Below are 14914 nucleotides of genomic sequence, written 5' to 3'. Positions count from 1 at the left end.
GTTTTGGGGTTCAGTGGTGCCCCTTTCCTTGCCCTGTAACACTGTCAGTGTTTTTCCTTTAGTATCAGTTAGCATAGGAATTCAAAATAATAAGTATATACAACAGAAACAGATATTTTGTCATTATGCACATTATCATTTGAAATTTTAATAGAATTGGATGATCTTACATCTATGGAGCAGGTATGCAGATGTTTTAATAATTGAAGATATGTTGACTTTTCAAAAATGATAACACATAGTTATGTATTTGAAGACTCAGAAATGTAAGGTGTTACCGAGACAAGAATTAAGGATATAAACTGTCACATACGCCTTCTGAGACACAACCTCTAAGAAAGATTCATACTGTTTTCAAGGAATATTACAAGTAAACTTCACAAAACTATTTAAAATGGATGGTAGTTTAAATAACATGGTCACACATTTCTTAATATTCTTAAAAGAATATCAAAAAGGTAAATTATAAATTGTGTATTAATGGATTTAAAAATTATTGAAAGTCTAGCCTTGCTACACAAAGTAGATGTCTCACCTATAGTTTAGCACTAATGTGAGCTGGAAATTGTGAAATGGGCTCCCTTTACCTTTGGGCTCACCTGCCTCTAGCCTGTTACACGATGCTCTGGGTATTTAACTGCCCAAACCATGAGTATACACAGTAGGGCATTGTGTGGTCCCCAAGGTTAACATACATACTACATGTTATACATAATATAGTAATAGAAAGTTGAGAATCCTGAGACTTTTTCCTTTTTACCCTCTTTCCTCCTCCTGTTTATCTCCCTCCCACATGAAAAACTGATAGACTAAACCCTTTGCTTGAAAAAAAAAATCTCTATCTGAACAGTATCAGGAGAAAAATCAGCAAGATATGGAGAAGAAAGAATTCAGGAGGTATCCAAACTCTAGGTAAGGTCAGAGGAAAGGTACACAGCTTTAATGATGGTGCTGTGAAAGTGGCTTGCAGGGGAAAAACCATGATGAACTACTATTGATGTCAAGTTATATGTGTGTGTATGTGTGTGTGTGTGTGTGTGTATAACTTGACATCAAGTATATATGTGTGTGTGTATACACACACATATACACATACACATATATACATATATGTATGTATGTATACTTGACACCAAGATATAGACATACACACATATACATATGTACACACATGTATATATGTATACACACATATGTGTATTTATATATGTGTGTGTATATGTATATGTATAGTATGCCAGTGACAAAATCCAGGAGGCAGTTTGTATTCGAATAGGACCACTTGAAGACAAACATATCTATACTGTGAATTATATAAAAGATCCTAGAATGCTGGGAGGCTTCCAAGTTATTCAAGGCAGAGGTAAAAATAAGCCAACCTGCTGAGGTAAGTTTAGGTACAGAATGATCACAGCAGTGAAGTAAAGGGGTGGGCAAAACAGGCAAAAGCCAGCTAGGGTGATAGATTCAAACCCAGAGAAGATGTGTATACAGAGATGTGTACTTGCTTTATTCCAAAATACAGGTTTTTAGGTGAAAAAGAATTGAAATCATTAACATACTGAAAAGATTTTTCTAGTTGCTTGTGTGGGCAGTGAATTTGAAGTGGATGGGAGAAAGCAGGGAGGTGGGACAGAAGTTATAATGATCCAGAGAGGAAGTCTGGTAAGTAGTATAAGTAGAAATGGAAAGATGTCAGATTGGGGACTGTAGTTTTCAAGGTTTTTTTTTGTTTGTTTGTTTTTGTTTTTACCGCAACTTATAAAGTGTGTGTCTGAGTAGACAGTATTACTGAAATAAAAATTTATGAATGAAATGATGCTACTTTACAACTGGAAGGGACATTTTGAAATAATTTTATCATTTTTCCTATATTATTCAAAATAATTCTATTGGTAATCCACTACATTTGTTTGCTACTAGAACCTACAGGAGTTGTTCATATAAGACACAAGAAATATGGACGCATCAAGGCACACTGTTTTTAGTGAAAGAGCAACCTCCTCACAGCTGGCTTTAAAACCACAACTAGTTTACAGCTCTTCTGCTCTAACAGCAATTTTAAAGCCTCTAATTTACAGCTATTCATCCAATACTGAAGTCTGGTGGATACATAAAGAAGGAACATTTGAACTCTGGCCTAGGGTCCATAGACTATATTGTGACTATATTTATTTAGGGAAAAAGGTTGGGGCTCATTCTGCTTTATGCAAATTGGGCTTTCTTGCAGTATAGTTCTGATAGATGGAAAGTTGATCACATGGTGATTGACTGAATTTCAGTCTGGGCCTAACTTGCCAGTTTGGTTTAGTTTCTTCTGCTATTGTGAATAAGCACATGTCTGTTTGTCCATGCCTCCACATGGCAGCGGCACCTGCACTAGCTGGGCCTCCATCCTTACCAGGCTCCTGGCTTTGGTTGTTGCTCAGACTGGGGATGGCAACATGTTTATTTTCCCTATTTTATTTGCCAGCTTCCACTTATAAACTGTGTAGTAAAATTTGATAGCAACCCAGTATTCCCAGGAGCCTATGTGAAAATGGGGATATTTGGTGGGTTATTTAATGCGTACATGGAATAGTAGTATTTGCCTGCTATAGATACAAATAAATGTACTATGGACATGTATGTGCAAGTATTTACATGGATATATTATTCCATTTCTCTTAGTTACAATTCTAGAAGTTGAATGACTAGATCATAAGATAAGTTCATATATAATTTTGAAAGAAACAAACAACTTTACATATGATTTGCACCATTTCTATTCCTTCCAATAGTGAAGAGGGTTCTATTTTCTCCACATCCTGACACTATCACTAGTATTTTAAGTTTTATTCATTCTAATAGATGTGTCGGTTTTAATTTACATTTCCCTAAAGACTAATTACATTGAACTGTATTGGCATCCTTATTAATGTCTTAGTGATCTTTGGGCAAGTGTTTGTTCAAATCTTGACTTTTTTTTTTAAATTTTGGTTGCTTTTTAGATTTTTTTTTCTGAATCAAAGACTTTTGTTAAACATTAGCTTTGTAAACATCTTTTCCAGTCTGTGCTTAACTTTCCATTTTCTCAACGTGACATTTGAAGAACAGAAATTTTAATTTTTGATGTAGTTTTAGTTGGGAAGGTGCAGGAAGTATGTGATTTTGGTTATGTCTGTATGAAGTATCCTCATTTACTTTGAAGAACAATAATAGATTTTTCATGAATGGAAAAACAGGAAGCAGATCATAGGGCATCTGATCGTTCCTTTGAACAGAGTAGATGGCAATGATGTTCAATATGTTACTATGAAGATGAACAAAAAAATCTTTCTAATACTTCAGATTACATTTGGGCACAAGAATACTTGACTAGGTCATAGCAACAGAACTGTGATTCATTACAGTATCAAAATGAGGCACTATCTAGAAAATAGCTATTTATCATTCATTAAATGATCTATTGCCACTTAGATATTCTTTACCTCATGACACAAAGAAATTAAAATGTCTTATACCAATACACTCACTACAGCTTACTTAATAAAGTGGAATAATATAGTTGATAAAAAATTAAACATAGAAAATATGGGCTAGTATCAATGGAAATCATGAATAAGTTCAGTATGCCACACCTTATATCCTATACACTTGCTAGATTTATGTCTTAAATTTGGCACTAAGTTACATATTAAACCATCTAAAGTGGGAGGCATGATGAGGTAGGTGATTCATAGCATCCATAAAATTAAATAACACAAATACTATTCAAGAGAAACACATTATTCTTGGTATAGAAACAAGAGAAATTCTGAACCATATGTCCTAGAAAATGATAAGAACTGGATTTATGTCTGCAATGAATTGCTGCAAGTCTGTTTCATAAATAAGGTTCACAGTTCCTTTCATCAGAGCCAGAGTTCTCGGGATGTGTTTTGAGGAAAAGGACTTTGTGTGATCTGGTGTTATTAGAACCACACTTTTGTATGTGTGTAAAATGCTAACTAAATTTGCTTTTTCATTTATATGCAAGTTTTGTAGTGATTCACCCTCCCTGCCCCCAATCATGGCCATTAATTACCATTAGCACAGATAAGAGTCTGTTTTTCCCCCAATAGAGATAATGGGGCTTACAAAGGCCCCTGCATTAGAGTAACAGTCCCCAAACCATGTGGCGTACAATCTTAGTGGTTTTGTATAAAGTTAGACTTACAGGAATTCTATAGTAAATTGCAATTGAGAAACTGCAAGTTGACCAAATGAAAATATATTGCTTCCAGAATTCCCAGAACATTTAAGATACTTACAACATACAAGATTAGTGTTAAGAGATATATGTATTACTTGGTATTTTCAAGGCAAAATTCTTCACTTTGTAGAGTATCACATAAAGCTATTTCAAGAAATAGTCTAGATATCTTCAACATTCTTTTCTACACTGTGCATTTGGATTAATTCCAACATTGACTCAAAATCAATCCTATTAAGAGTATGTTACATGGATTCTGACACAGATATGTGTGTAGAACATTGAGTTACTGTTTTGGCACTGACTACCTTTAAAAATGAATTGTATTAACTCATTGGCATTTTTAAAGAAATAACTTGTGAATGCAATCTGTTTCATGCTCTTAACTCAAGTATGTACTGTATATTTATTTAAAGATCATGTGTTACCTGATGTTTGCCATCTAAGTTGTGGAAAGGACTTCGCCAAAAGTAATTAGATCTGATCTGAAAAAACAGAGATTGATTTATGTTTCATAAGGTGCCATTTTTTAAATGAATGATATTAATAGAAAGCATCAAACTTTTAAAAACAGTATTAAAACTTTGCTAACACATAGCGAGGTTCCTTTAAAAAATAGGCTTAACTATATTGGAATAAAATAGGATAGAAAATAATGAATTTTGTATTACTGTCACAGTAGTCTACAAATTATTCAGTCATTTTGATATAAAACAGATCATAAAAACAGGCTTAAAAATAAGCCTGACATATACCAAGTTACTAGGAAGTAACTGGAACACTCATAGATTGCTAGATATGTAAACTTTTATAAAACATGTTGTTAGTTTCTTAATGTTAAATACATTTTATTTACGTTTGTATACTTATAATGTGAATATATTAAATAAAAACTTAGTATACTGGATAATAAATCGAGTATAGGAAGAATAGGCTCTATCGTTTGAATTCTATATGGAGATTAGTCATAGTAATGTGGAGATTATAGAATTTTAGTTTTACCCACTTTGTATCCATTTGATAATAGTATTGAAGAAGCTAGAGCCTAGTTGCATATGGACCACTGCTAAGACAATAAGGATATTTTAGGTAATTTTTGTGGATTACTTCTGGTATTACAATATAAAATAAACAATCAAAAGTCTTAATTAGGAGTAGAAGTAAAAGGCAAGAATTTGTTCATAGCAATGTAATCATTTGAAGTAAAATTCAAATAGATATAGTTAACTCTGAAAGAGATTGATTACCTAACAAGACTAATAAATTTTAAACCATGTACAACATACATGGTTTTCAAATTAAAAATAAGTATTGTTTATGCATATGAACTGGTTTAAGATTCTGAACATGGAAATATTCCTAATGTTTGACTTGTAGTTCTATCTTGTCAGTATGTTTTCTTTTATTCATAGCTAATTCCCCTGTTTCGAGGTTTGTACTCTAGACTTATATATCCAATTGCTGAACCATTTCCTTTTAGATTTCTGTAGGCATCTTATATCATGTTTATAGTCAAATCCCAATTTTTCTTGGTAGTAGTAAATAACAGCTCATTTTTTTCTGTACTTAAAATCAATTTTTTGAACTATCCATATTCCTTCACCCAATACGTTAGTAAAACTTGTCAGTTTACCATCAAAATGTATTCAGAATCTTCCCATTTCTCAGTATTCCCACTGCAACTATCCTAATGAAAGTCATCAACTTGTAGTGCATGGATTACATCAATCATTTCTAAACATTCCATTGCTTTCATTCTCCTCCTCTAAAAAGTATTCTTCATACAGAAATCAAACTGATGGTTTTAATACTTACACCAGGTTTGACTGTTCAAAACTCTCCAGTGCATTTTTTGGTCTATATTAGTTGGGATACATTATTCTCAAATAATAACAAGGAAAACACAAAACATATTTCAAGTTTAAGTTTTGCTTACATAATGTTCTTATTCCTGGGTGGCTTTTTTCCAAATACTGATTTAGAGCCAAAATATCTTCCACTTTGGAACTTTGTCCTTCAATTTGTGGTTTTCAAAACATTCATTCAACATGCATTAAAAAAAAACATTAATAAAACAAATAATGTCATTGTAGAATTCAAAGTGGAAATAAAAAGAAGAAAAACATACCTAAAGGATAGGCTGGAACAAATCAGAGTATTAAGCAGTAAAAGATGGTCAGATGTAATATACAAATATAGAAGACAAATGGGATCTGATAAATAGATAAATCACATTCCTGAAAAAGTGTAAAAAATATAAATGAAACAGAACTAGTAGGCAAGAATACAATAGCAGTAAGTTTCCTTCAAATAAAAGAGGATTAAAATCTGAGATTTAATATGGTTTACCCCTTCAAGATAATTCTTTCAAAAAAATAACAGACAAAAATTAATTTCAGGAGTGTACAATTATTCGAGTAATTCTTGAATTACTCTCAGCTAAGAGTATTCTTGGGTAAGAAAAAGAAAGTTTAATTGAACTCAGAGCTATTATTTGCTTGAAATATTAATTGCTAAAGTAAAATACAAAACTGTATTCTCCCACTTTCCTTTCTGCACAATAAGGACCTACTAGAAAATTGTTTTTGTATGGTTAAAATTTTATCAACATACACTGAGACTTAGTATCACGTATGCAAGAAACTCTGATGAATACTTTATAATTACTAAAGTATGTTCTTGTGATCAATTTATTTTCTGTCATGTCTAATTTTTGCTTAATTGCCTGATCTGTGAAAATGAACCAGGCATTTAAGTTTTTTTTTTTTCTTTTTCTTCACTAACTTACAGTTTTGTAGCCACATGTGCTCACTTGGAAGTGAGCTGTAGTGCCCAGGGATTCTACAATGCCCATTCATATGTGATAGTGGCTTCTCCTTCATTATAGGTGCTAGCCCTCTATTCTTTTGTGGAGTGATCTCTTAATCTTTATTAGTCCCTGTCTATACTCTAATTCTCTGTTATAGCTGACAAGGCTTTATATTAATCTTTACTTCTTCAATTTACTGTGGTTTCTTTCTTGAGTGCACAGTTTTCAAGTTTGTTGATGTTTATAATTTGTTGTTTTCCTGTATTTTCAATACAAAAAAGTTCTGAGGTCTTTTGTGTTAATCTGCAAATGAGAACACTTAGAGTACCACGTTCTTCATTTCATGGGATATTTGTCTTTCATATCAGGCTCTCCCCAAGAATTTCTGCTTTAATTAGATAAATGAAAGGACTTCCAGAAGTCCCTGTTGTCTAGGAAACTTTGGAGTGAGGTCTGCCAGATATATTTGGACAGATAGATATATGGGATAATATTAGACTTCCTCTTTTTGTGCAAGATCTAACCTTAAAATCCTCTATTCTGTTCAGATTACTTCACCTGACAGATTTCCAAAGTTCTTTGTCTCTGTTGAGTTTGGAGAGGATCAATTTTATAACTAGAGATTTTATATTTAACCAAGTTATTCTTAAAACATATACCTATGGAAAAAAAATGTAGCTAGATCTGAAAATATATATGTGAACTCTAGAAAAAAATAAAGCTTCACAACCATTTATCAGTAAACATTCTGTCCCCCCAACGAAAGAAAACAAAAAAGAATGGGGAATATAAGGAATACAATAATTGACAATAAACATTGGTATCATTTAAATACAGAACTAACTTTAAATGATTGCAGTACATATGTTCATTTGTTCCAGACAAGTTTATTGAGTGCTTGTGACATCATTTCTTTTAAATCAGTCCATGAGTTTAATATAGTTCTAGTTAAAATGCCAATGGAATTCTTTCAAGTTTAATCTAAATAGATCCATTACAACAGATGTGCAAAAATAGTTTACATTTTTTTTAAATAATTTTTTTAAATGAGAACTTGCTCTGCAAGTTACCAGGATATATTCTGAGTCTACAGTAATTAAGACAACATGATACCAACACAAAAATAGGCATGTATCAGTGGGACTGAATGGCGAGCATAGAAATACCTGGATAAATAGAGTAGAAAGAAAGTGTTGATGCAGATGTAAACTATGGGAGACATTGTGATCTATGTAAGCCAAGTAGGGGGTGTATGATATAAAAATTATGACTTCATACCACAGACAAAGCTAATAAACTTCAGGTGATCAAAGGAAAAACAGCTAAAAGATGTTGTAAACATTCTAGAAGAAAACATAGATTATTTTTATAGCATTCTAGTGAGAAAATACATATAAACAAGACCCTAAGGCAGAAATAACAAAATAACAGCATACAAAGTTACAATTGTTATATGACAACATATCTGTAATCATGTTACAAGAGTAAAAATGAGAGCACATTTGCCTGCATCTGAGGAAAGTATATACTTATATAGAACACAAATAGTCTATAAATCATTATAGAAAGACAATACAATAAATGTACAACATATATTAAAAAAAGTACACATAAAAACTCAAATGACTAATAAATGTATTGAAAACTTTTCAGAGTCACTATGGAAATGCAAATTAGAACAAGATGCCATTTTTCACTCTTTTATTTGCTAAACATTGCTAAAGATTTGATAGTAGCAAGTGTTAACAAGAATTAAAGACGATTTTGGTGGTGAATTTGGCAGTGAGTATCAGAGTATAAATTTTTGCATACCTTTCAGCAACATTCCATTGCCAGGAACTTATTTAATGAAAAATGTATACAGATATTCAAGATATTTATCCCATGATGGTCATTGCTGCATAAAAATTATTGTTTATATGGAAGATTAAGTTTAATTGCATAACAGTGGAAAACAGATAAGAAAGTTATGATGATGTACTGGTTCCTGGTCGACTCTTTTCCTTCCTTTTTGTGTATCTGTAGCATTGTCCTCTGTAGGCTTTTTGTTTAGGGCCCTGTCTCAACTAATGTTTGCCTCTCTTCGGCTAATACAAAGTACTGCTGGGGCAATCGTTGACAAGAGAAGTCCTATTATCTATTCCCCAGGATCTCTGCTTGGGTGCGTTTATGTGTTCTGCTCCATAACTCATGGTTGTTCTAGAATGGATCGTTACTGTTTTGATGTTCCCAGCCACTGAGCTCTATTAACATAGAGCTTTATTTTGTCCTCCTTTTGTATCCTCCACTGTTGTCCTTTAAAGACAACAAAGTTACAATTGTTATATGACAACATATCTGTAATCATGTTACAAGAGTAAAAATGAGATACTAGTGAACTTTTGTTAATAGATCCTAGATTGCCTCTTTATTCTTGGCCTTTTACTTCTGTCTACCATTTTTATAACTAATACTTTGTATTAAAGCTCAGATTCCTTAAATTCTTCAAATAGTTTTGTTTCCATCTTGAAACACATACACACACTTTTGCAGCCAGTAAAATGCAGTTCTGTGTAACCATTTATCGCTATTACCTGCTTTATACACTTTCACTTTCATTCATAGCTTACCTTAGTTTTGTTTTTGCTAACCAAAAGGAATACAAAAATACAGACATAATTACAGTAGAGAAGCCAGGTTGATGTGATACTGGCTAGAAGATGTAGGGCACTTGGCAGGATACCAGGAAACACATTTCTGGAGCCACCAGAAGGGGCATGATCCTGCTCATCCCTTCAAAAAGAGAAATTAAAAGAGAAGGAAGGTGGGGTTGGAGTGGGGACAGAAAGAGAGAAGGAGGGGGGGGCACAGAATATTTTTGCTTTCATAACAAAATGTGAATAAAAGAACATCATCAGCATTTGCTTTGCAGTAGTCACTGACGTCACTAAAAGCAGCAAATACTCTTGAGAGCAGCAGTGCCAAGCTCCTTTCTAGGGTTCTGCTTTTCTGTGTATTAGTGGTATTTTCTTTTATATTTTATTTGATAGGATTTAGTAGGTTATTTTGTGGGTCTGGGCACGTTCAAAATTTTTCCATATAAATTGATGTAACTGCACTTTCATTTTTAGTCATTTTGTCTTATGAAATATTTCATAGGAATGATTTACTTTTTGATAACAGAAAGAAATCTGTATTGAGTGGAAGAATGTTCCTGGTAAGTTGTTGACTCCCAGAATGAAAATTACTATATCTAGTTTTATAATGGTCCGTTATAAAAAAAAAACATATTCATGGTTAAATGCATTTACATGATGATAATAAACTGATAATAATTAACCTTTGGAAAAAAAAAACAGAAATGGCGAAAAACCCATGAGAAAAAGTTGATCTTGCGAAGTTGAGTAAGGGATCTGTGAATGTGTTGAGGGGAAGGGATGCTGATACTTTTTATTTTATACTGGCATACTTCATCTTATTGCACTTGGCAGCTTTTGTGTTTTTTAAAAACTGAAGGCTTGTAGACTAGTCAAGAGAGTCTATCAGGCCATTTTTTGCAACAAATGGTTAACATTTTTGACAATAAAATATTTTTAAATTATGTCCATTTTTTTAGACATAAACTATTGCACACATAATAGACTGTAGAGTAGTATAAACATAACTTTTATTTGCATTGGAAAACTAAAAATTTGTGTTACTCACTTTATTGCAATATTAGATTTATTGCAGTGGTCTGGAACCACACCCGAAATATATCCTTGGTATGCCTATACACCACTGTGTTGCTTGGGTTTTTTTCCCCCATAATACGTTGCATTTGCAATTTCAAAAAGTTTTAAAAACAGATAAGAAAACACTGCCTCGTATAACCACATTCACGAAATATGTATGTTCATATTTTTATTTTAATGGGAATAGTCTTGACAGTTCTATAATAACATTTGTTTTGAAAGTGCACATTTATTTTAACAGGATTACAATAGATTTTTACTGACTTTGCCATCCATGCTTGATGGAAGCTGAGAGTAGAAAAATTTAGGATGGAAGGTCTCACAAGGACAAACACCAGATGTGGGGGCAGGGAAGATTAATGAATCTTAACCTAAATCTGGCTAGGGAAGTGTCTAGGGCTTTGAGGTGGGGCTCAGCGAGAGAGGGGGGTGGGGGGGTGCAGAAAGGATTATCAGTCACAGTAAACCAACCAATAGATTCCTACTTGTAGATGGTAATTTCTATAATAATTCTTTCAAAGAATACTAGCTATAAAAGAAAACCCCTTGCTCTGGCGAAATGCAGCACGGTGTTTTAAGACTGTGCTTCTGTTTCTGTACAGATGTCTCTCTTTACTTTTTCCCCTTCCCTTAATAACCATGCATGTGCATATGAATGGAAATGTCTGCTGAATTCTTTCTCAGAGAGACTGAAGTACCCCACTCACAGAACCCAGAATATTCACATGTAATTTTTGTCAGTGAGAAACACAGGGAGAATCTTAAAGAATGAACCCAACTGAACTAAGAGGCTTACTAGTTAGAATGCACATCCATGTGCATGCTGTAAACATCATCAGTGTCTTCATTTCATTGATGTATTGTGGTGAGCTACACCGTTCATACTTAGTTTTACAGCTTTCTGTCTCATTTTAGATAAACATTGTGATACACCAAAATAAATCACAATGAGCAATTCTTCTAGTTCTCACCTCCTTGACTAAATAGCTGGTCCTTTCACGACAGAGCACCATGTTTACTGTCAAGTATATGCATTTCATAACCATATCACATACATGTATACATGTATACATGTGCACTACATTTTCATGAAATGATCTGTTTTTCTTCTTTGGGTCATTATGCAATTTTTGAGTATTGTATCCTAAACCCATTTTTCTCATAGATCCCATATTTTTTACTGTGGCATTTATATAATAGGTAGGTTTTTAAGAACACATGTGTCACATGACAGCACACTGATTATGATGTAGTTTTTGGAGTCAGTGGGTTTGGAGTGTGGGATGCTTGGATTCACTCTGGGAAAGGGTTCCCCAGAGCTCCCCTTTCAGCTGCAGGTGAATTTGCCAGGCAGGTTTCTCCAGGAGACAGGGACATTAGTTATATTTTGAAGAGCAGGTTTATTAGGGAAAGGGACAGAAGAGTAAAGGACACTTGCCTGGAAGCAAGTGAGCAGGGAGAGCTGCCTGGAAAGGGACAAGTTTGCTGCGAGAGGCCTTCATAGTTGCAGAAGGCCAGCCTTGAGGAGAGCAGCCCCTGCTGAGAAACGTCAGTCAAGAGATGTTCCCACATGGTATAGGTCTTGGGCAGCCAGGAAGGCTGCTCCAGGCTGCTGCCCTGCGGAGGGAGAGAGCTGGTGGAAAGAAGCACCCACCTAGTCACAAGTGGGCAGAAGACTGCTACCCTTGTGGGAGCAGCAACAGGATTTATCATCTCCTTTCAGTTGGGAAGGGCTGATCTTTGTGGGTGAATTGTTTACTTCTTCATCTCCATATCTTCACTTTCAGGTCTGTGCTCCTGCATTTCCTCCAGTAGTCTTGATAGTTTTTGTGGCTGGGTTAATGGCTATGTTAGCCCTCTACCAGCCTCCAGTTTTTGGCGTTGTGTGGGCCAGATTTCTAATCTTGTGGCACCTCCCTTCCAGTGTTTCTGTTCTAACCTCCATCAGTTATACCTCTACCAAAATGTCAGTAGTGTCTGTAGGTAAATAATCTGCTGTTTGTTATAATTTACATGTTCCTTCTAAAGCTGTCCTGTAGTAATTTTTTAAATCTAAAAGAAACTAAAAAAAAAAAAAAGATAACGTGGGAGTTAAAGGGTGATCATAGTTGTTTAAATGGAAAGGCTGAAGCTGTTGTGGAAATATCTACACATTCACTAATGATAAAAATCTAGACTGTCTCAAAGGTTCAGTAAAAGAACTGTGACGTTGCCTGGAAAACAGATAAACATCTTGCCAGCTTCTTCAATCAGAGGCTCTGTAAGTGCAAAGAAAAATACAAATGTGATTAGTCAAGATTCCTTTAAGCATTGCAGATCACACAACAAGCCAAATACCCCTACATTGATTTACAAACATTTAGAAGTTAACATGCTACAGATCCAGAAATATAGGTGGCAGTTTACATAATATGTTCAGTTCTTTCCTGATTTTCAAATTTCATCTTATTGCAGTTGAAACACGCTGTTCCTTCAGGGAGAACTGACTGTGGAGAGACTGCAAACTTGAATACAATATGAGTTTCAAAAGGGAAAGGACAAATGAATTTTCCTCATGTAATTTCAGTCTTGAACTACCACCCATTTTTCCAGAGTGAACTTTAACCTGTTATTATCACTTTCACTTCCCCTTTCCTAGTATCACATGGATTTTGGTTTGTTTGTTTCTCTTTTTGCAATGATAATTTTCTTTGCCTACAGCCAAACTCCTCTGCCTCTGTTTGATTTGGTCATGATTCCTCAGCTTTCCCTCCCCCACATGCCCTATACCTGGGACTTTGCCCACTGAACCCTGAACTTGTTCTTGATCCCAGTATTTTCTGTCTCTGTCCACAGGATCTGCTGTTGGTTGTGTGCTCTGTAGAGCTTTGTTGCTAGCTGTTCTCTGACAAAGCTTGTTCTGTGCAGCACATCTCGTCCTCTTTGTTCAGTCTCTGGCTTCAAACACTGAATCACAAATATTCTCCAGCTGGGAATCAGACAAGAGTAGAGATGAAGAACCCAGAAGCCCAACAGGATGTTTCGGTTTCCCAGGGAATTCGCGTGATGTTTTACATGATGACGCCCAATGAAACATCATTCCAAACCCTAGAAGAAGTGCCTGATTATGTCAAAAAGGTGAGACTATATGGGAAGAGGCTGCTCTTGCTTTTTTTTTTTTTTCTTAATAAAAAGTAAGTTGAAAGCATTCTGGGGTTCGTTCACTTTACTGCTTCAAATTTTGAAATTCTAATAAAACAATGACTGTTTCGTAATGGCATGGAGCAAAAGTAGAATTTCTTCTTGAGTTAAGTTTCTGTACAGTATCTAAAGTCTTCTATTAAGCTCCTATCCCCTGATAAATCACTGCAGAATATAATCAAGTTTTCCAGGGCAGAATGACATTGCAGCTTTCGCTATTAGAAACTCATGCATCATATGATATAGCACAACTAATACTGATTGATTATATGATATCTGAAAGCTTAGTAACAATCTGATTTTCACAAGGTAAACTCATCTACCACCTCCCAGGGAACTGTTTCCTCTTTAATTTGGTAGAGTAGTTCTGCAGAGTGGTTACAGAGCTGACTGAGTCCAACTCTGATTTCCTAAGTTTGAACTTGAACCAAGTTTTCTTTGAAACTCTGAAGTGTACAGAGGCACTTTTCACTTCTGGTTTCTGGCTATGATTGAAAGTGGAAATATCCAGAATTAGAACTTGAATACTGAAGTTCTCCACCCCTTCAAAGTTGTTCCTACAACACTTACTAGTTTAGACCAGAAATAGAAAAAAAAAAAAAAATGACATCAGAGAATAAGTTTCTAGGAGTTCAGTTTAGAAAACTTCAAAACTCACAGTTCCAAATGAGTGCAACCCACATCTAAGGATTTTAGTCTTTCTGATATCTTTATGAAAAAAATACCTATAATGCCATAAATTAATATTTTTTATATTGTAACATCAAGTCTATTCAAGAGGGAGTCTTAAAACTGCATAGAAAAAAACCCCTAAAATAATGTTTAAAACACTTGAAATCATTGCATCCTCTGATGTATTCAGAAAATACTGCTTCAACTTTATCATTCTTAGAAAAACTAGAATTTAGGAAAGCCTTTTAAACTGGGTTAAACATAGTCAAATTTGTTACTAAATTTTTTTTAATAGATAATTTTTTT

The 14914-nt window shown here is 34.2% G+C and overlaps 1 protein-coding gene across 2 annotated transcripts in view; it reads left to right on the top strand.

The window, feature by feature from the left end:
* AGMO (alkylglycerol monooxygenase) overlaps positions 1 to 14914 on the top strand; it is a 284977-nt gene that overhangs the window by 8133 nt on the left and 261930 nt on the right. For both annotated transcript variants that reach the window (XM_004676735.2, XM_012720743.1), the window contains exon 2: positions 13592 to 13873. In XM_004676735.2, the coding sequence (XP_004676792.1) occupies positions 13748 to 13873 (126 nt within the window). In that variant the 5' untranslated portion in view covers positions 13592 to 13747. The remainder of the gene's footprint in view (positions 1 to 13591; positions 13874 to 14914) is intronic.

Source organism: Condylura cristata, unplaced genomic scaffold (genome assembly GCF_000260355.1).
Source record: "Condylura cristata isolate star-nosed mole 26May11 unplaced genomic scaffold, ConCri1.0 scaffold00005, whole genome shotgun sequence".
Taxonomy (NCBI): domain Eukaryota; kingdom Metazoa; phylum Chordata; class Mammalia; order Eulipotyphla; family Talpidae; genus Condylura; species Condylura cristata.
Note: the sequence above shows the minus strand (reverse complement) of the source record. Positions and strands in the feature narration are given on the sequence as shown.